General features: G+C 50.8%; 10 protein-coding genes across 10 annotated transcripts; 3 read left to right on the forward strand and 7 right to left on the reverse strand.

Annotated features, from left to right (window-relative positions):
* Positions 1-688: 688 nt before the first annotated feature.
* BDV14DRAFT_209697 (uncharacterized protein) lies at positions 689-2,090 on the reverse strand (the record flags this gene model as incomplete). Its single annotated transcript, XM_073775711.1, has 4 exons — positions 689-1,308; positions 1,383-1,469; positions 1,536-1,992; positions 2,055-2,090. 4 exons carry the CDS (start codon positions 2,088-2,090, stop codon positions 689-691), a joined length of 1,200 nt encoding a protein of 399 aa, XP_073626746.1.
* Positions 2,091-2,766: 676 nt separating this feature from the next.
* BDV14DRAFT_175973 (nuclear transport factor 2 family protein) lies at positions 2,767-3,701 on the forward strand. Its single transcript, XM_073769171.1, has 2 exons — positions 2,767-3,503; positions 3,575-3,701. Exons 1-2 carry the CDS (start codon positions 2,910-2,912, stop codon positions 3,611-3,613), a joined length of 633 nt encoding a protein of 210 aa, XP_073626747.1. The 5' UTR covers positions 2,767-2,909; the 3' UTR covers positions 3,614-3,701.
* Positions 3,702-4,893: 1,192 nt separating this feature from the next.
* On the reverse strand, positions 4,894-7,398 carry BDV14DRAFT_175974 (putative CTP synthase). Its single transcript, XM_073769172.1, has 7 exons — positions 7,166-7,398; positions 7,095-7,102; positions 6,864-7,033; positions 6,699-6,811; positions 6,584-6,596; positions 5,857-6,530; positions 4,894-5,809 (listed from the first exon to the last, which is right to left on the reverse strand). The coding sequence occupies exons 1-7, from the start codon at positions 7,316-7,318 to the stop codon at positions 5,171-5,173; spliced, it is 1,770 nt and encodes a 589-aa protein (XP_073626748.1). The 5' UTR covers positions 7,319-7,398; the 3' UTR covers positions 4,894-5,170.
* Positions 7,399-7,551: 153 nt separating this feature from the next.
* On the reverse strand, positions 7,552-10,378 carry BDV14DRAFT_190699 (putative sterol glucosyltransferase; the record flags this gene model as incomplete). Its single annotated transcript, XM_073771368.1, has 7 exons — positions 7,552-7,796; positions 7,855-8,489; positions 8,544-8,888; positions 8,948-9,311; positions 9,362-9,519; positions 9,578-10,277; positions 10,330-10,378. The coding sequence occupies 7 exons, from the start codon at positions 10,376-10,378 to the stop codon at positions 7,552-7,554; spliced, it is 2,496 nt and encodes an 831-aa protein (XP_073626749.1).
* Positions 10,379-10,570: 192 nt separating this feature from the next.
* BDV14DRAFT_82616 (transcription factor domain-containing protein) lies at positions 10,571-13,080 on the reverse strand. The gene is made up of 2 exons (XM_073777616.1): positions 12,920-13,080; positions 10,571-12,865 (listed from the first exon to the last, which is right to left on the reverse strand). Exons 1-2 carry the CDS (start codon positions 13,008-13,010, stop codon positions 10,746-10,748), a joined length of 2,211 nt encoding a protein of 736 aa, XP_073626750.1. The 5' UTR covers positions 13,011-13,080; the 3' UTR covers positions 10,571-10,745.
* Positions 13,081-14,234: 1,154 nt separating this feature from the next.
* Positions 14,235-15,075, reverse strand: BDV14DRAFT_209704 (glutathione S-transferase family protein). Its single transcript, XM_073775712.1, has one exon. It carries the CDS (start codon positions 15,009-15,011, stop codon positions 14,319-14,321), a length of 693 nt encoding a protein of 230 aa, XP_073626751.1. The 5' UTR covers positions 15,012-15,075; the 3' UTR covers positions 14,235-14,318.
* Positions 15,076-15,292: 217 nt separating this feature from the next.
* On the reverse strand, positions 15,293-16,660 carry BDV14DRAFT_82633 (uncharacterized protein). The gene has a single exon (XM_073777619.1). It carries the CDS (start codon positions 16,431-16,433, stop codon positions 15,555-15,557), a length of 879 nt encoding a protein of 292 aa, XP_073626752.1. The 5' UTR covers positions 16,434-16,660; the 3' UTR covers positions 15,293-15,554.
* A 1-nt stretch (position 16,661) lies between these two features.
* On the reverse strand, positions 16,662-18,615 carry BDV14DRAFT_82632 (uncharacterized protein). The gene is made up of 3 exons (XM_073777618.1): positions 17,654-18,615; positions 17,350-17,601; positions 16,662-17,287 (listed from the first exon to the last, which is right to left on the reverse strand). The coding sequence occupies exons 1-3, from the start codon at positions 18,450-18,452 to the stop codon at positions 16,836-16,838; spliced, it is 1,503 nt and encodes a 500-aa protein (XP_073626753.1). The 5' UTR covers positions 18,453-18,615; the 3' UTR covers positions 16,662-16,835.
* Positions 18,616-18,857: 242 nt separating this feature from the next.
* BDV14DRAFT_175982 (uncharacterized protein) lies at positions 18,858-19,422 on the forward strand. Its single transcript, XM_073769173.1, has 3 exons — positions 18,858-18,923; positions 18,985-19,259; positions 19,333-19,422. The coding sequence occupies exon 2, from the start codon at positions 18,992-18,994 to the stop codon at positions 19,154-19,156; it is 165 nt and encodes a 54-aa protein (XP_073626754.1). The 5' UTR covers positions 18,858-18,923; positions 18,985-18,991; the 3' UTR covers positions 19,157-19,259; positions 19,333-19,422.
* Positions 19,423-19,740: 318 nt separating this feature from the next.
* BDV14DRAFT_201517 (acyl-CoA N-acyltransferase) lies at positions 19,741-20,410 on the forward strand (the record flags this gene model as incomplete). The annotated part of the gene is made up of 2 exons (XM_073773780.1): positions 19,741-19,751; positions 19,825-20,410. The coding sequence occupies 2 exons, from the start codon at positions 19,741-19,743 to the stop codon at positions 20,408-20,410; spliced, it is 597 nt and encodes a 198-aa protein (XP_073626755.1).
* Positions 20,411-20,698: the final 288 nt, after the last annotated feature.

Here is a 20,698-nt window from a genome sequence, read left to right on the forward strand (position 1 = left end):
TAGGATTCCTTACAAAAAGCTTCCATGAAGCCCGCGTTGAGCTCGCGCCGTCAGGAACCTGGACCCAAATACGCACATTGGATGGACCAAATACGTACCTTATAGCAAATTCAACATGAAGAAGGAGCAACAGAGGACCACGGGCGAGACCAGGGCTCCATATGAGGCGCTCTTTGCTTTTTTCTTAGAACGGGCATCACATTGTTCCTTCCATCCTGTCGAGGATAATTACATGCATCTATAGACTGGGCAAAAGCGATCCGCAGAGGGATGCCTGGCACCCGGTCGCTCTTTCATAACGCCCGTGTTGATTTAATACCTAGGCTTGTTCCTTGTTGGCTCTTTATTCCCTGTTAGGCTCAATTAGAATGCTGACCCCCTGCATGTGTTTTGTAGGTAGATTCACCTATATTCCTTCCTTGCGCCCTGTGCTCCATGAACAAATTGATTGGGCTGTTTCACGTCCGTAGCCCTGGTACTGAGCCCCTGTCATCCGTGCTGGCAAGCTAGGCAGAGCAGGGACTACTACTCCACCCATATAGATGTACGTGCAAAACCGGCAACCCTAGAAACTCCAATTCGAACTATCTAGAATTATGGTATCATTACTCCTTCCGTCCCAATCTATCATAGCCATCCCACCCAGAGACCGCAAAGTACATGTACGAATGAAACAAAAGACAACTATCTACCTCACCGAAAATTCCCTCGTAACAAGCACCCCCTTGCTATCCCCTATAATCCCCCTCTGGCTCTCACTCGACCCCTGCGTAACAGCATCCTCATCAGCATCACCAAAGGCTCTCCCCCCACCAACGCTCATCGTCCTCGTCCTCGCATGCCCCGTCAACGGATCCATCGCGAACGCCTCAACACGCGCATCACACCCAGCCTCACCCCGATTCTCACTCTCACCAATAACCGTTCCAGACATAATATCATCCTTCCCACCCCCACCCTGAACACGCGTATTCCCAAAATAATCCCCCTGGCCGGGCGCATACTCCCTCGCTGAATTAAAATTATAATTATACCCATACTTATACCTCCCCGCCGAGCTCCCCTGCTTCACCACGAAAAGGCGCAGGCTCGGAAGACAAGACGTCACGATCGCAGAGGAATTCTCGAGCATACTGTACAGCTGGAACTTGACCGGGTCGACGTTTTCAGTTTCGGCGTTTGCGATCACCAGGCGCAGCACGGCGAATATGATTGGGATTATGGGGAGGGAGAAGATTGAAGCGAGGATGAGTTTTTTGCGTGTTGGGATTTGGAGCGTTGGGAGGAGGGGGAAGGGGATTAGCATTACTATCAGAATATACTAGTTAGCGAGCTGGTATGATAGTGTTTGATATTGCAGGAGGATGGGAGAGAGGACTTACTCAGGATATCCCCCGCGATATCTGTGCCGACTGTGAACTTGAAGACGAGGTTCGAGTAGTAGACGTCTCTCGCGGAGGCGCATTTTCCTGTTCAAACACCATCAGTATCTTCATCTCCAATAAAGTTTCTCTTCCAGACCAAAAGTCCCATACCGAGTGTAAAGAAATTCCTAATCGGATCACACGCAAAATTCTGCAAAACAACAAGGGTAACCCAAGTCGCCGCCGTAACACCACACATAGCCCACCAAAACAGCCTCACAGGCGTGCGCACAGAATCAAAGAGTCTCCAAAAAAAGAAGAGCAGCGAAAACTTGACCGCCCAAAGCGTCGTCCAGAGCAAGAAGTCCACGGCAAACTGTAAGCGCAGATAAAGCGAGGCGCGCTTCATGAATCCCGCGTCGGGGGTGTCGTTCTCGTAGTCGAAGTACTGCACCTCGTACATGGGGGGGATGGCGACTTGGTAGACTATTACTGTTGCGATGTGGCATGTTGTCGCGAAGAACATCCAGTGGTCGTTGGGGAAGAATTTGCCGGCGTTGCGGTATTGCACGTGGGTGCGGATGGCGACGAAGAGGAGGGAGAGGATGAGGCCGATCCACATTAGGGCCTGAGGATCATTAATGAGTATACATTATAGAATCGTGAGAGCATAATGGACAAAGTACTCACCGAAAGGCCCTGCTGGGAGATGTACTCATCTGCCATGGTGATACAGATTCTGATCTCGTACGTACCTGCATGGAAACTTCTTGGAAGCGCATGGCCCCGGCGTCGGGCAGTTTCAGTATATAAATATCACTACGAAAGGGAGACTATCAGAACATGTTGGGTTGAAAGGCAATGCCAATGACAGCTCGATGTACACTCATGAGTGCAAGACGATCATTACGCTCCATCGTAGGCGCAGGGCAGACAAGGCGTCCGATTCGCGACTTAGGGTTTCATCTCAAGTCCGGCGAGATAGCAGCGCGTTATCACGCACGAGGGCCCATAAGATCCATGAGTCCATCGAGGACACCGTGGGAGGGCTCTGCGATGGCCAACCAGATCCGCTACAGCGACGGTTGACAGATCACTTTCTACAGGTAAATCGCCCCAGTGGGCTGCGCTAAGTGGCCTAGGCAAGCCCGACGGCACAGCCTAAGTCGTTCTGAGTTGCCCTGACAGCTGTCAATTGTGCCGCTTGCTGCGCCAAGGATAGGCCTTATCCTTAGTGGTCTATACAATTTCCCTTTTCTTACCCTCTCACTCCTGCTCCTGCTCGGGAGGTACTGCGATTGGGCAATGCGGCTGGCACGATGGATGCACATATTCATCTCGTTTGCTCCATGGGATTAGGAGTCGGAGCAATAATGCTGAACAAAGAAAACTCTGCTTTTAACACCGCGACCGCCGCTGCCCCGGTCTTGTCGTCGAAGATTCTATTCTGACAATCTGATGTGACCTGTCAGCTGGCAACCATACTAGTCATCTCCCACACCACAGTCCACATCATCGCCATTTGCAATTCGCAACCAATTCGCCATGCATCTCTCTAACTTGATCTTCCTCGTGCCCTGCCTACTAGCACAAGTCACCCTCGGCCTCAGCTTTCCCATCCTCGAGCGTCTCTTTCCCTCCCCACCGATCGACGACCTCGAAGCCTCCGGAACCGACCAACCCAACAACCTCAACCCAATCCCACTCTACAACCTCCCGTCCCTCTTCCCCTCCTCGCCAGCCGTAGACTCCTCCACCACAGAAACAATCCGCAAAACACTAGCTCTGTACCCCCTCGCCATCGACGGGAAGAACTTCACCGCACTTTCCTCCGTCTTCGCACCAGACGCCGTCGCGAATTTCTCATCGCCCTTGGGCGTTCTTTCCCCCCTCTCCGATATCCAGGAGACGCTGCGCCAGAGTTTGACTTGTGTCACTACGCAGCACTCTCTGGGGACGCAGCTTATTGATGTCCTTGATGTTTATCGGGCGAGGAGTGTCACTTATTATACGGCGGAGCACTTTCGGAGGAGCGAGGAGGGGTATGGTGTTGTTACGGCGCATGGGCAGTATCAGGATGAGTGGGTTAGGATGGGGGATGGGACTTGGAGGATTGTGGTTAGGAATTTGGTTTTCATGGTATGTTCTCTTTCAGCACTTTTTTTGATTAAAGTAGCTATGGTTGTGTACTATACTGATTGAGTGTGTAGAGCGAGATTATGGGGGACCAGAGTATTTTTGTTTGCTAGGTTGGTATGGGGGTTTTGCGAGCTGGAGGGCGGGATGTTTAACTACCTTATCGTAGGTATAGAGTAGGATTCTAGGTAGATTGAGGGGTGGAGTCTAAGATGGTATCACAATATAGTCAAAGGCTTATTTCGGTTCTAATAATTGTTACTTATTTACAGAGTACGCACTATATACTGTACATTGACACGGCCCTCCCCATTGCCACCGCCACTTTGGACCCAAGAGCCTAGTTCTATAGCAGAGTACGAATGAACTGTACCTAGAATAAACAAATAACGTCCTAGCCCTAAGAGACAATTTCCCCGAGACCACCAAGACACCAAGCTTGCGTATCCCGATTGCAAGCCGTCCCAAACGCCCGTCTCCTTACTCTAAGTCCACAAGGTCGCGGTTCCAGAAACACAGGGATTCAAGGGTAGCCGTTTGCACTAGGTCCCCAATCTCCGTTCCTGATATAAGTGATCGTCGGCAATCCTCTAATCAGCGGTATGTATTTAATCCTTTGTGTTTCGGTCGTTAGTCTCTGTTGGAGTAGATTCCTAGAGCGTCTCTCAACCTACATACGAAGTACTGTCATATTCATTTCCTTGGCCATGGCGCTAGAAAGAACGCCAGTCCCAGATCCCAGTGCCCAGACTCGCGGGGCGTCAAGCCCTAACCCCGACCAACGGTTGCCGGGTCCAAGCTAGAGCCCTCTAGCTTATCCAAGTCAATGCCAGGTCTTGGGCTGTTCCTGGCAGTGACGCGTCTCCACCTGAATCAGGAATATGGACAAGGATGCTAATTAGCTTAGTTTAGAGCATTGTATCTTAGCTGCGGTGTGCCCTAGAGAACCAACACACCAAAGACACCATGTAGGAAGACTCATTAACAGGCAAGAGCGGCCGACTAGTTTAGGTCGGATGGATCCATGTCCATCGCTCTTTCCTAGTATAGGCAATTGCTGGCGGGAACCTACTATGCGACCTTGGCAGGAAGGAGCGATGGGCTTCCATTGACAGGGTGAGGAAGGTGCGGCTGTTATCCAGTCCAGTCCATGCGAACAGCTTATACGATGTACTCCGTATTCGTTTACTTCGTACGAGTATACGTTTGCGGTAATCTAAATGAAATACGACAAAGATTTCCTCATCCCACAGAGAGTATGTGAGGGATAGATCAGGTTACATAGGACGATCCGCAACATACACTGCGACTTGAACATCGGGGTCATTAAGAGGGCTGGTATCGATCATCCAAGGAAGCATTTGGTGTCCTCCTTTGAACAGGGTGCAGCCCGCATCACGTGAAATATATATATATGACAGGACAAACATTGACGGAGAGAAAAGATTAAGAGAATCCGAGCAAGAGCTACCTTATTGTTGTAAATTCATCCATTCATATTCTATTTAAGATATATCACTCGACGCCGCTCATGTCATCTTTTAAACTTTCAAGGAAATTTTTATCTGCACCGCCGACCAAGCCAAGGCGAACCTAAGACAAAAAGAAACAGTAAAACAAGACGGTCTACGGGTAAATAGCAAAGAGATCATCCGTTCCGTTCGCATAATCTAAGCAGTTGCAGTCGCAGCCTCCGCCTTAGGACGCACCTCCAAGTGACTAAGGTCATGAGCACCCTGGAACGCCTCGGTAATCTCCTCAAGGCACCCCGCAGCAGCAGCAAAGAAGCCCAAGAAACTCTTGCTGGGCGTGATGACGCGAGACAGGTACTCAGGATGGAACTGCACACCGACGTACCACCGGTGGTCCTTGATCTCGATAACCTCCATACGCTTTCCGGACTCGTCCTTACCGATGAACGAGAGACCCGCGCCCTCCAACTGCTCGACCATGTCGGGGTTAACTTCGTAGCGGTGGCGGTGGCGCTCCCAGATCTCCTTCTTGTCGCCGTAGAGTTTGCGGAATTTAGACCACTCTGTGCCTTCTTGAAACATGGTGGGCCGCTTTCCGAGACGCATCGTACCGCCCATCTTTGTCTTGTCGATTTCGGGCATGTAGACGATTGCGGGCTGTTCGCAGTCTTCGATGAACTCGGTGCTGTCGGCCTTGGTCATGTTGCAGATGTTGCGAGCGTATTCGATGACGGCGACTTGGAGACCGAGGCAGATTCCGAGGAAGGGGACGTTCTTTGTGCGGGCCCATTCGGCGCACTTGATCATTCCTTCTGTGCCGCGTTGGCCGAAACCACCCTACGTTTGTTAGAACATTGCCAGGAAAAAAATGTGGGGAGACACACAGGAATGAGGATTCCGTCGGCCGTTGAGACGGAGTGCCAGGCCTTGTAGTACTCGGAGGGGTTCACCGATTGGTGCTCTTCCTCGAGATGAGATGATTCAACCCACACAAGGTTGAGCTTCTTCTGGCAGTGCATAGAGGCATGTTCCAATGCCTTTGTAACACTGAGGTAAGAGTCGTGTAGACTCGTGTACTTACCAACCAGTACGATAGAGACGGTGTCGAAGACGTGGTCTTGGCTCATGGCCAGACCGTGCCACTTCTGCCACATAATCTTACCCTGCTCCTTGTACTTAGACTCAATGTGGACAGTGTTGATTTCGAGAAGCTCCTTCACTGTGTTCAGGAACCCTTGTGTTTCGAGGAGGATAGGGACTTGATAGGTTGTAGAGACATTGTGAACACCAACGACCTGGTCGCGCTCGACCTGGCAAGTGTTGGCGATCTTGCGGATGGTGCCCTCATCAAGGGGGGTCTCGCAGCGACAGGCAATCAGATCCGGCCTGAGACCACCGCTGCGGACATCGCTGATGGCGCGTTGCGTGGGCTTTGTCTTTTGTTCCGAACCGATGAGGGGGACGTAGCTGACGTGGATCTGGAGGAAATTGGCCTTTCCGACGCGACGTTGGAGCTGGCTCATGGCCTCGACGAATGGAGCGCTCTCGATATCACCGACTAAACGAAAATGTTAGTATCGCGGAAACAGCACTGGAGGCATATGGGCTTACCAGTTCCTCCAAGCTGCACGCAGTGGGAATTATGGTTAACCCAAGCTCGGTCACTGTTCACATGTACATCTTACCTCAACTGCAACCCGTTAGCAAAGAAACCCAAAATCCGCGCATCAAACATACTAATACAAACATCGGGCTCCCGACCCGACTCATCAATAGGAACCCTAGCGACCCTCTCAACCCAGGCCTGGATCTCGTTCGTAAGATGCGGCACAATTTGCACTGCGCGAGTCAGCTCGTAGCCCAAATGCCATCCAGACCAAATCAAACGCACCCGTCTTGCCCAGGTAATCACCCCGACGCTCCTTCTCAATCACATGTTGGTAGATCTTCCCCGTCGTGATGTTGTTGTCTCTGCCGAGCGTGACACCAAGGTATCGCTCGTAGTTTCCGAGATCCAAATCGGCTTCACCTCCGTCGTCCAAGACAAAGCATTCTCCGTGCCTTGGGGAATCGTCAGTTATGCGGTGGGTAGGTAGGTAGGTTATTCAATCGGGATACTAACTCCAGAGGCTGGAATGCAAACAATTAGCTCCAACTCTTAGTGACTGACGAAAGATAGGATAGGTGACTCACGTTCATAAGCCCAGCATCGGGATTAAGGTACGGATCGATCTTGATGCTCGAGACGGACAAGCCAGCAGTCTTCAGCAGCAGACCGCAACTGCTGGCGATGATACCCTTTCCGACACCGGAAATAACACCGCCGGACACAAGGACATACTTCATCTTGGCGGAACAATGAGTCAATGGCGGCCTGCCTGGCGTTTAAACCAGGGAGGTAAGAGATGCAAAAAAATCGAGGCGCGGGGCCCGTAACTGTGCTCGCGGTCACCGCCTGGAAAATTTACGGCAGAATTTGCATGTGGGGACGGTAGGGCGATTCTGCCTGAGGCTTAAAGCACGCTTGCCTGGAAGATCTATGTAACTATGCCTGAGGCACTGAATTGTTGAGCAACTAGTTATGTACTGTGTTCCTGGCTCCGAGCAATGTCCCAGGTATCAAACCTGCTTGAACCGTTTCTCCGAGTCCTCCCAGCTTCAAACTTCCTTATAACAGAGCCGCGATCAATAATCTCAGTCCGAGCCAGGTACTCCCCCTCCCTCATTCTTGCTTTCGTAACCGCCTTCCTCGTACTAGATCTCACAGACGACCGGAGACTCTTGCAAATCCCGTGCCCCGGATATGCTACCAAGCCTAACGCAGCTACAACCATGTTAGTTTGTCTTCAACCTTGTTAATCTTTTGGAGAGGACAAACATACCAGATCCCATATGAGCCCCAACCCCAATTGTCCCCTTGGCGAATCCCTTAGCAGCACCAAGCGCCCCATCCTCCTTTGCCCCCTTAACTGGTTGCATAACCAAACCCGAAAGTCCATCGACCATACCATGTGAAAAGGTCTTATAGCCAACCACAAGTCCGGACTTCCAGTCCTTAACAGTACCGTGGTCCTTCTTTTCCTCGCCGTAGAGGCGTGGCACAGCCCTCAGGCCTTCGGCCGTTGCGAGTGGAATATCCACCATTGCACCCTTGAAGTAAGAGCCAAGAAATTTGCCTACGCTTTTTGCCGACGCGCCGGCTATTGTGCTTGTTTTTTGGAGGGTTGTTGGGGTGCTGTACAGGGTGGGCTCAGTCGAGCGCGAAGGCAAGCTTGTTGAATCCGTACCCCCGCTTGAGCTTGGGCGTGGTGCGCTGTGTGAACGGAGCGTTACAGATCCGGATCCGGATGATGTACCCGGCCGTCCGCGTTGAAGATCTTGGTAATCTTTGTATGGTCGAAGGAAGATGTCAGCTGTTGACTTGGCCATACTTGCCCCTGTGCCAATAGCTGCAGACGTTACTCCGGTGACAGGATCCCAGCGCCGGTTTTCGATAAAAATAGGATTTGTTTCGTGACTAGAAATAATATTAGAACGGAGCACTGGTAAGTCTGAAAGAAACTGAACTCACGTTTCAAGCTTCTTCTTGTCAAGGCGCAAATGCTCCACTAGAACCTGCGCCGCCAGCTTCGACAAGCGTAGAGGGGGCGATTTACATGTCCATGTCGCCACGCGGTCGGGCAGTACATTGCACTGCATCTGACCAAGTGGAAGGTTTCGATGGAACGAGTCAACGGCGGCCCTGACGCCAGATTCATGCTGCATTCTCGATGCAATCGTTTGTGCCGCGTATTGTGTTTCCGGCTGCAAGCAGAACTGAATGGCTTCCGCGAGGCTGGTGGCGTTAATGCTTGCATATGCAATTGGCTTTGGGCCTGCCCCGGAAGCTGCGATTAGACTGCCCCAAAATGGCTGGCTATTACGTTGAATTAGCATTTATGTTGGAAGATGATGATGTTGGGAGAATAGTCTTACTCTCCAAAGAAAGGGACGATGGCCGTGGGTCGGCCATTTCGCAAACCACAGGCCGTTGTTCCTGCGCCCCCATGGTGGACTACAGCCGAGACGTGCTGGAATAACCACTCATGCGGGCAGTCGTCGATATAAAAGATGCTGTTTGATGGCTCCCCTCCGAGCTTGCTCCAGCCACGAGATATAATGGCCCGAATTCCTGTTAATCTAATGGCTTCCAAGATAGTGGCTGTGAACTGGGCAGGGTCTTCGATGACGATGCTGCCGAACCCAATGTACACAGGCGGAGGACCACTTGACAGAAACGCTTCCAGTGACTTAGGCGGGATGTAGGCTGGGGCGTCGCGAAAGAAAAATCCACAGACATCTACCATGTTTAGCTTCGACACAAAAGCTGTGAAAATGTTCTGAACGTACCAATATGAGCGGGCCAGTCCACCGGCTTTGCCATCAAGGCTGGAGACCAGCAGTAAGTGAACGGTACCTTCAAGGTGTCTGCTAGCATCGGCCCCTCTGTGACCGGGACGGGCTCCAAGTCTAGCTTTGAGCGCCATCTGTTAATAACGTCCCCGAGGCTAGCGCAGCCAGTCAGCTCGATCATATCTGCGGAGTGAGGTTGGACTTGACACTTACCCTTGCCATGTCAACCACTCAACAACAGCATAAGAGAACCAATTTGCCATCTCGGGACTCGTATCTCCGTAGCTCAGATTCGCCAGCGGGTGCGGAAACGCTCTTGTACTGCTCCAAGGCATCGTGAACATCAGATGCAGTGGCACTCCTAAAGCCTGTGCGCAATGTATATGCGCAAAGCTCGGCGGGTTCGCAATGATCGCTTCTGCCACAAATGGCTTTCCGGTTTCGGGGTCGTCCTCTATACAAGAACTCCAGCACCCGTCTAGCATCTCCGCGACCATCTCGCGTTTTCTTTGAATATCGCCGGCCCGAAGACTGTGAATTTTTGGTATTAGGCCTGGATTCTTGACCATGTACGCCATGAGCTCAGCTGGATCGCCGCCAATGGGATAGAACTCCAGTCCGGAGTCTCTGACAAATGAAGAGAAGACATTATGCGTTGCGAGGCGAACGCGATGGCCATGTTTCTGAAGCTCGTTCCCCAACGCAATAAAAGGTTGTACGTCGCCGCGACTTCCGACCACCTGGATCACGATGTTGAGGCGGAAACCTATGCTAACCGGGGCTGGTGTTGCGATTTTCTCGTATGGGGGTGGTGGGCCAAGAGGGAGGTCAATATCAGGAGGCGCTGTGCCGATAAGCTCGGCAACAGCCCTGCAGGCTTTCGAGTCGAGATTCACTTCAATCCGACCATCATCTAGTTCAAGAATGTTAGCTGTCGCGATGGATATCCGGTGACTATGACGTACCTCGGACCCTGGTACCCCCCGGAATCAAGGACTTCGGGTACGAATCCATCCTCCGTCGGAAGTAAACCTGCTGTAGAACTGGCGAAGATGATATAAAAGCCAGAAGTCCGAGAAAGGGTTTTAAAATTAAATATCGCAACCATGGTCTTCCCAAAATTTAGGTAGTTAGCCACTGAACAAGTGGGGTCCGTACTCGTATTACATACCTTTTGAGGCAATGGCTTTCATTGGTGCCTACACTGCTTCAATAGTTCCCGGCCATCTGTCGACGCCGATCTCTCGATAAAGGTAGTGAGAATTATAATAATTACGCCAAATCCAATTACGGTCTCCGACGACGGCTCAGGGCATGTATACGCGTAGTTACGGACCCGATGGCCGCTATTCTCACCGTGATAGAAGAGATGCGTGGGGTTTCAGGAAACATCAACACCCTCGAGGAGGTCCGCGTATCGATTCAGGGACCGACCAATCAGGTTGACAAGCTCATAGATATAGTCCGCTGTAAACAGTCGGGCCCAGAGCCTAGTGACAGCCGCACTGAGACGAGTATTGTTTTCTAGCAGCCAAGACCTCGAGGCACCATGCTGAGCTTCCATCACCATTTCGATGACAAACTCGAGAAGCTTGGTCTCTTGCTCGGTGAGCCTGGGCTGAGGGTCTGGCGCTGTGGCTATTTCGAGCCACTTGGCGAGGAGAACAGCACATTCAAGCGAACAGAGAGCGTACTGGTTGGACCATGAGGCAACCAGTGTACGTGCAACGTAGTTGATACCCAGTTTAATAGGGGTACTTAGTGCATGAGCGCAGTGAAGGGCGGCACGGGTAAGTCGATCGTTTCGTTGGACAGAGAGATTCTGACGAAGAGATTTAGCGATCTCGTCAGGGTTAAAGGTCTGAAGGCGCCGAGCAGAGCTAAAATCTGCATTGAGACGTATATATGCCAGGCGCAGCAAAGCAGTCGAAGTGAACGAGATTGGCCCATGGGGATTAAAAGGGTCTATTGAGGATTCCTGATTGCGCTCCCAGCACTGACACCAATTTTCGAGTGCTTGCTCCAAAGAGCTGATCTGTGCTGGCAGTAGAGAGCTGCTACTGGTCAATGGAAGGCGGCATGCTTTCTGAATCAGCCATATATTCTGGATTATGGCGTGAATCAAGACATAACCGCCCAAAGAGGTGAAACTTTCGATCTGTCCCGGTGCGCTCGGGTTCCGGGTGAAAAGGGAGTTCAAGGCATCTTGAAGCTTTGGGGTTTCGCGACCATGCTGCCTAACCTCCATCCATTGGCTAGCACTCGACGCCGTCCATTCTTTCTCTGTACAGGGTAGATCAAGACTAATTTCCTCAGTGAGGATCATGGACGGCAGATCGAAGACGATTGTGTGGATACCGAAGAAACAGAACACGATCAGCTTCAGTCTTTTCGCGCTTTCATTCCGGATCCAGCTTTCCCACGAGCCATCCTGAAGAGGAAGGTTGTTCAATCCGTCTTTTCTGAGTAAGGTCTCCATTACGCTGCGCAAGTAGAGCGCTTCGTAGTGAGGGGGATAGTGTTCGAACCAGGAGGAAACTGATGTCAGCATGAGGAGTGACTGAACAGTCTCGAGGATGTCTTGGCTTTCATCTTTGGCCGAGACGTTCTTGTTCTGGGAAGTGTTATTCTCGGTCCACTGTAGATTCCGTCGAATATGTTCCAATGTAATGGATTTCGCAACGTAAAAAAGACTGATACTCGTCTGATGTTCACGACAATATTGCGCGCCCAGGCTGGCCATTGAAAGGATAAGGTGCAATGGAGATGTTTCGATATTCAAAGTAGATAGATGTAGAAACGGGTAATGATCGTGGTACCCATTCAGATATCCCGTAAGGCAGCGCGAAAGAGCATGCCGTGACGGAACAGTCTGGTCTGGAACGACATTGGTATAATCACGAAGCTCTTTCACAATCTGATCGCGACATTGTGTGGTCACCGCAACTGGGATCTTAGGAGGTCTGGCTCGATGAGGCGGCTGCGACTCCTCCAGGTGCAAAGAGGGTAGCTGCGTCCCATGGCGAGGAAGCACCGAGCTGCGGGGCGTCGACGTGCCGTCATGACCAAATGTCGAAGGATACTCAGATCCCGAGTCAAACTGCAAGGGCGGGAAAAGCGGTAGTGGTTGATAGGTTGGTGAGTAGGGGTGACTCGGTAACGGGATACTGTCTAGAAACGACGTGAAATCGTCCCCTCCATACGCGAAAGGCTCGCTAAAGGGCGTGGGCTCCACTGTCGCCGCAGTAGGGAATGTCTCATGTGTTGCGGGCAGAAGAGCATGTTCTGGCGCAGCCGTTGAGGGAAACGGGTTATCAGCTACAGCTGATGCCAGCACATTGAGGCCATCGAACACTGGCTGAGTGGAGGCTATGGAACTTCGTTCTGGTGTTTGAGGTGCCGACGAAGAGCTGTGGGCTAGGCGAAGATGCCGAGTCAGCAAATCCTTTCGGGTGAACGACTTGGAACACTGATCACAGCAAAATGGTTTTTCTTTGGTATCTAGTGACAGTCAGAGAACCAGCAACTTCGGGAGAGGAGAATTGGAGCAATTACGCGATCGTTCATGCCGCTGTAGATGTTCAAGACGAGCGAACCCGCGGTCACAACGGGGACAGTAGAATTCGCGCGACGCTTTCTTTACCATGACAGTCCGGAATGCGATCACCCTTCATGACCAGAAGAGCTATTGATTGCCTGATCTGATTGAGTTCGGGTGTGAATTCTGTGAAATTCGACGGTCGAGAGATGGGGAAGGACTGGGGAAACGGATGCCTCGAATGCCAGTCTCAACCAATGAAGAGAGGGTCATCACATGACATTACTTCTGCCTCAGGCGTCAATTATACCACGTGCCCAGTGACCATTCATCAATGCTTCGTCCAGCGCTTAACTTGGTGATTACTACCTGGCTTATATATTCGCTCGCCATTGCCTGCTGCCTTATAGTCTCAGCATGGCAAGGTCCGTTACACAAAAAGCTCTTTTTATTCCAGAACTATTAGAGGCAATCCTGATCCATCTGTCGATCTCCTCATCTCAGCCCAATGAGTCAACAAACACTGGCTGAGCATCATCACAGCATCCACAAATCCATATTCCGCATACAAGACCATCAATCGGATCCATCTCCTTAGAAGTCTCCCAATCAGCCACCTTCTCCCCTTCAAACCATACTTTATTGATAGAAAACCCTTCCGTACGATCCTTCAGATCCGTCGCCTCAATCCAGTCCAGATTGTGAATCGGCACCTTCTCAGATCCAGCATCACCTCCGCCCTCCACCCACTCAACCCATTCTACCCCAGCAAGCTGCTTCACCTTCTGTGCCATCATAAAGTGCCTTGTCGCCCTCGAATTTCGCCTTCCTGTCGAGTTCTTGCATTGTGTTCTGTGTTGATTTGTCGAGATCCTGTTCGGTTCGCTGTTGGTCGTGTGAAATAGATTCGTGGATCGTTGACTTGGTGGGATCCGTCATTGCTGTTTTTAGTAGTAGGGCATGGTGTACAAGGAGTGAGAGACGAGTCGGTGACTTGTTGTATTGGTGTGGTAGGTAGGTAGGTAGATTTAGGTGAGTTGGATGCGAGGCTCTGGTGCAAGCGCGGGGTGCCGCAGCTCCTTAGGTATCCCGCTCTTGGCCGGGGTCATATGGCGCCTATTTACGGTGCCTAAATAAACCTCTACTAGGTCCATAAGGTGAGGTGTTGTCGGTGCCTACTTCAGTCTAGGGTGGACACTTCCTGGTATTCGCCACTAGGCACCAACTACTACTTGGTAAAGTACATACATTAGTCCAATAAGACATATGTGAAACGAAAAACTCATAAAACCCTGAGATCTACACTGGCAACCCGTATTTCTGACGAATCAGGTAAGTAGGAACATATCACGAACATGACCGGAAGTTGGATCCTGCTTCATCCAGTCAAACACTTTCAGAGGTGCCAGAGCATCACTACTGCTCCTCACCCCCCTTCACTTTCTCATAAGCCCTCACAACCTCCGGCCTCGTCTGCACTCTATCAAGCCACGCCTTAACCAACGGATACTCCCTCAAATCCAAACCCGCAAACTCAAACTGCCTCACCCACGGCTCAAAGTGCCAATCCACAACACTGGGCTCGGCCCCCTCTAGAATCCACCCTCCCTCACCAGCACCATGACTTCTTAACTGCCCCTCCAACACGCCAAAACACCGATACGCCTGCGCCTGGTACCGCCCATACGCATCATCGTTCTTGACCGCATTATAGTGCCGAAACCAATTACACTGCCCCATCATCGGGCCCAGCGTCGTAATCAGAAAGCTCGTCCAGGAATCGATCTGCACGGCGCGCTTGAGATCCATACTTCCATCCAAGGCACTGAGCTTATGATCCCTGTCATACACACGCAGGAGATAATTTATGCAAGCCATGCTTTCCCAGCTTGTTATTTCTGTGTTGGGGTCCTGCAGCGCCGGGACGCGGCCGTTTGGATTGATAGAGAGGAATCTGGGGCCCTTGACGCCGTGGTCGTCAGAGTCGAATGTCCAGAGTTTGACAGTGTATGGGATGCTAAGGGATTCGAGGACGAGGGCGACCTTAAAGGGGTTTGGGCCTGTGGTGTGGGCGTGTAGGGCTAGGGGATTGAGATTGGTGGGTGTCATTGTGGCGTTGGTGGTCGATTTGGTTTTGATTTGGTTAACTGACGTTGGGGAGGTAGGTAAGTCTAAGATACCTAGGTGGGTTTTGAGGGTATACAAGGAGGATTTGGATGAGACGATGTGGCGGTGCGGCTCACTTTGGTTTAAATAGGCAGAGCTCTTTGGGTTCGATTAGATGTTGATTTATAAGAATCCTTACTCCGATGATCTTGAATGCTTAGGTATCTAGGAAACCCGCGAACCATATACGTCATTACGTATCATTCTAAGTTTGATACGGAGGTAAGAACCATGGGCCAGTCACAAGAGCGTGGATCCTTGATACCCCAACGGATTTTCCATAGATAGTAGGCGCTCCAAAACAGCGTCTACTTGGGGAAATCTACCCCAACTGCAAACGAACTATGTATGTATCAAGTCATAATGTAACAAGCTCGCCTTCAGTGTTAATGGATACAAAATGGTAATCTCACATCTCACTCACTACCGAGGGCCGATAGGGTAAATTTCTTCAACAGCCGAGCACTATTAAAAGAGAACAGAACATCATGCTATGGCCATTGCCCCTTTAATCGGTTCTGGGCTATCAGCGCGAGAGGGTACCGGGCCAACCACTTCAGGTTTGGGACAATAATCACTTCTTGGTGGTTGAAAGATGCGATACACATATGGTGTAAATTTCCCAGGGCGACCGAACACGACGGCACCGTTTGTAGACTGTTGCTGCTGCTGTTGGCTCGAGTGGGATTTGTGTTTGACCTCTTTTCCTGATCGACCAGGCTGGCTGGTTTGGACCTTCTGGAAAAGGCTGCTGGACTCCCAACAGGTGATCGCACTGCCCTCCATATGCTCGCAGGTTTGAAATGGCGAGCCTGTCAACTCCCAGAATTGCTGGTTGGACAGGCGGCGAGATTTCACGTGCATAGTACAATCATCACCGCCGTTCCTTCTATTCAGTTTATCAAGGCTGTGCATTGACACAGCTAGCCAATTCTTGCCTTTTGGGAGCTGATTGCAGGGCGAGTCCTGGGTCCTACCCTTGTAACCACGTATAGCATCCCCGATGTTTGAGCAAAAAAGATAATTGACGTGCTCCAATAATGGTGTCCATGACTGTCGTTGTCGGCTGACATGATACTTCTTGAGCTCGGATTTATGAGAGTCCATCATCAGATTCATAAACTCATATCCGTATATCTTGGTGCGGCTTGGGCGATGCAACATGGTGCGTGATAGGTTGCTTGAGAACCCTAGTATTAAGTCTTGGATGGTAAGCTGATCATCCTGGCACCCTTTGACGATGAATTTTCCATTGCCCCAAAGCGCCGCTAAACTCGCCGTCGCTCCATCCGGGCTGGGGGCTGCCAGTGGTACATTGGCTTGTTGGTATTTCATTGGAATTGTGCGCCAGTAAGCCAGGAGCATTTCGTGAAAGACGCATAATAAGGGAACAAGCCAAGCTCTCGAGTCACCGACATCGTAGACGACAATTTGCTCTTTTGCGCTGTTACTCAAGCACTTGAGATAGTTATTTGAGGCGCTGAATCGCAGTCTGTTGATTAATCGATCGAACGTGAGGCCACCCTGGGCACCAAGCTGAAGCGGGGCCGTTGACGTAGCTATAAACTGCAGGTTGGCTCCCTTCTATGTCCAGGTAGACTCCTTTGTCTTTGCACCAGACCAGTTCACGGTATTCAGCTGGCCAGTCCCAAGGAGTGTGATGGCTTCGGAGCACCAGCTGACTTGTGCTTTCTCTGTCCGCAAGTTATTAAAGTTTGCGGCTTTCAGCCAATTCGTCTTAATGGCTGAGAGTTCGTTGACCCTAAGTTAAAAATCGCGATGACTCGTCTCCAGATGCCAGAGTATTGTCTTGTCATCGACTCGCTTTGTGGGAATAAGCGCTGTTGAATAGCCCATGAGCACTAAGCCCCCATCTACCAAGACCGGATACTCCACTCCTGCTAGTTGAAGCAATAGAAGAAAGTCTATCTCCAAAGCCGGAGCAATGGTTTGAAGGTGTGGCTCCATTGCAATAACAGCAGTTTTGAATAGGCTGAACCAGCAGCCTCTATTGTCTGTTGGTACCACTGATAGCTTTTGAAGGGTGGCAGACTGGCCTCCCACTTTGCAAGTGGAGAGACAAACTGCATCTTGTTTGGGTTGACGGAATGTGAGGCAGAGCCATACCAACAAACCCCTAAGGTTACCTGGTAATTTGCCTGGCTCAAAGGACACGCAAACACTATGCCACATGCAATCAATTATGAAATGATCGTTCACTAATCTGTTGTCAGCACCGTGGTCGACGTTCGCCGTACGGCTGCGAAATGGGGATACGCACCGTATCTGCGATCGTTGGACGCGATTGTACATAAAAGGCAGTTGACAAGTTTAATGCCATCCGGTCCATATTGCGCTTCTATGAACTGTTTACAGATCATTACACTAACACCATTTTCGCCCATAGTTAGAGTTATGCTATTCAGAAGAAAACCGGGGCGCTCATTCTCTGGTATGCTGTAAACAATGGACGGCAACTCCCACTCGATGGATAACGTATCACGGTCGCTGGTGGCTAGCGGAAAGTTTTGAACTATCGCATCTTAGTTTATATCCCATGGGGGCTTCTACAATCGAAGACATACCTTGAGAATTGTGGGCAGTTCGGATATGCGACCATAGGTTGTCCTTTCTGTTAAAGACCCTTTTGCAAAGTGGGTAGGCATGGCCCTGGCGACCAAAATGCAATGCTTTCACATGCCTAGCATGATCATCTTTCTGCTTGAAGCTGGCTGTACATGCTTTCCATCCGCAGTAGTATCGTTCCCTTCCTGCTGGCGATATCTCTTGGGATAAATCCCCCTGCTGGACCGACTGACCGATGTATGGACCGGGGCTCGCAATGTTTGTGGGCGCACTCGGTGCATACTCCAATCCCTCTGGAAGATCGGGCATCTCAGGGGGACCGAAATCGAAGACTGAATCATCACGGCGTATAGGGTTTGAAGAATACAACGAGACATAATTTCCTGCCGGATCAGAAACATCTGGTACTGAGTAATTGCAGTTCGATGAAGCGCCTGATTCATATCCAGTCAAAGGAAATGACCCAGGCGAGCCGGACTCAAGACTGCTCCAACTGTAGCGCAAGGCGCTATCTCCAGGAATGGTCTGGTTCTCGCTAGATGCTTCTTGGGCATTCCCTTGGAAGGGAACATTCAAGTAATAGTTATAGTCCATGGTGAAGAGAGAATCTATCGAGATATTGAGCTGGTTGTAAGGGCCCGGATAGAGAAGAGGAAGGAGCGACAAGGCAATACTACCTATCTTCCAGGGGTGCCGGGGTCTATCTATATGTTCTGAGCAAGGCTGAAACAGAGACAGGGTCTGCCTCGAATTCAGGCTGTGCCTACCACTTGTCATGCAGCTCGCCCTATCAAACATTGCCTCGTATCAATCGGCGCGGATTGGCCCCGGTATGTGGTGGCATTATGCTCCCATGCTTGCCAAAGGCATCGAACAGCTTCATTCGTCGTGGCCTGCTGCTTCTGTATCGCATACAGGCACAGCCACCTTCACTCTCTCACAATCCCTGTAAGAGAATTTGAGAGCACGATGGTTCTTGGACAAGGTGAATTCCACCAGAAGTGCTCCAGAACACAAATACCGTTGTTATCGATTATCTCCTTTTTCCCTGTCACCTCAGCACAGCTCGTGACGAACAAATCAGGGATTGAACAATCTCGGTTCCTGTAGAAGCTGATTAGGGGTTCAGACCTCAAGCAAGGCTGAATTTGGGGGTTTGTGCGACGTCGCAATTATCTCAGCCTCGCTGATATTCCAATGATCCAATAGTAAGTTAGAAGTGGCAGTTGTCAAAGTCATCCTAGTGTGCCAGGAGGCGTCGGGCTTTTGGGTAGGTCGGGTAACTGTAGATTCCAGCAGTCGGAGTCCGCGCGCTGATGAACAAGTTGCAGCCTGGCATGATTTCGCTGGATCCAAGCTTCGTCAGCCGTGTCGATCCAGCGTCAGACAAGCGCAATCGCGAAGAGAAAGGTCTGGAACGTCGTCCCAAGGAGGAGACGATGAAGAAAGCGCCCACATCGAGTTTTTCCAGATTCCTCATCTGGCTTTCCAGTAATTACTAGACCAAACTTGGTATACAGAAAGACAGCCTCATCGTCTTCCGTCACCTACATACACCACTCCAGCACGCCCATTATATCCACAAACTCGCGCAGAACAATCAATCTGGACAAGGTCAATAAATAGCTCAGACAGGGATTCACCGCGTACTACCGTTCGTAGGCGGCGGCGTAAATACTTAGCCTGCTGCTGTGCGATGAGATGGAGCCCTTTCCTTATCGCCTTTCCGAATCCCTAATGGTGATGCGATGAGGTTTGAGTAAGAGATGTTGTAACCAAACTATACTCCGCAGAGCAGAAGAACAGTGAACTAGATAGTCTTAGACAAAGCACGTTGGTGTATTCTGTTCTGCAACTTTTTGCGGAAAGCGGAATTATTCTCGTTGAGGCGAAGAATGACTCTACAAGGAACGAGACGCGCTAAGCGAGGCGGCCAGCCGGTTGAATCCTGCGACGGCGCATCAGCACCTAGGTACCTTAGGCTACAGTGTAAGCTATGATAAGGAGGACCCTTGTGTCCGCCACGGCTTTAACAATACTAATTGACCCATTTTCCAAACTTCATAGAGTAGAACCCACATTAACAATGACATTAAAGTAGGTATTCTCCTTCAAGACCCTACCTTTCCAAGGATATCAAAGACATAAATACTCACTAAAACTTCCACAGCACCATCACTATCACTCGTGGCACAATCCACGACACGCCCGCCGTCCTACACCTCCTCGACAAAGCAGTCGCATGGCTCGCATCCCAAAACAGAACCGGGCAATGGGGCACAACCCCCTTTTCAACGGACCCAAAACGCATCGAACGACTTCAGGAGTTCACGACGACGGGATTCGGTCTTTGGCTTGCTGTTGATGCCGAGAATGTTACTTCCAATGCGGAAGCAGAGGAAGAACAGTCAACATCTCCCGGGAAAATCATAGGAGCCCTCGCGCTCGGAGAGCGGAATCCCTATGTACCACCCGTGGCAGAGCCGGAGGTTTATGTGAGCTTGTTAGTTACGGATCGGGAGTGGGCTGGGAGGGGAATTGGGAAGCAGCTTTTGAAGCATGCGAGGGGCGTTGCGCGTGAGGCTGGGGTATCGCTGCTACGGGTAGATTGCTATGCTGGGGGCGATGGGAAGCTGGTTCGGTATTATGAGGCCCAGGGGTTTGAGCGGTTGGAGAGAGTGGAGGTGCAGGGGATGTGGGCTTGTCAGGTTCTTGCTGAGCGGTTGGATGGTCTGGATGGAGAGAGTAGTACATAGTACATTTACGTATCGCTAGAATACTCTGTGCCTTCAACCCCAAAAAACGATATGCTCTCGGAACTTGCAAGCGCTTGATCATGTGCTTTCCCCGCATGTGCGTTGGCTTGGGCTCGGCTAGCACTCAGTCAAGATGTAGATCGTTATCCTAGCGCTGCCTTTGTTGCTGACTTTGCAAGAGGATTGGCGTGTCCATGTCTATACCCACGCATCTGCCACGGTGCGGAGGGATCAGCGATTTCATCTCCGCCTGTGTTTTTTCTATGGGTAAGTGTGCGCAGTACTCTC

This window comes from Aspergillus stella-maris, assembly GCF_047715825.1.
Source record: "Aspergillus stella-maris strain CBS 113639 unplaced genomic scaffold BDV14scaffold_38, whole genome shotgun sequence".
In the NCBI taxonomy this organism is placed as follows: Eukaryota; Fungi; Ascomycota; class Eurotiomycetes; order Eurotiales; family Aspergillaceae; genus Aspergillus; species Aspergillus stella-maris.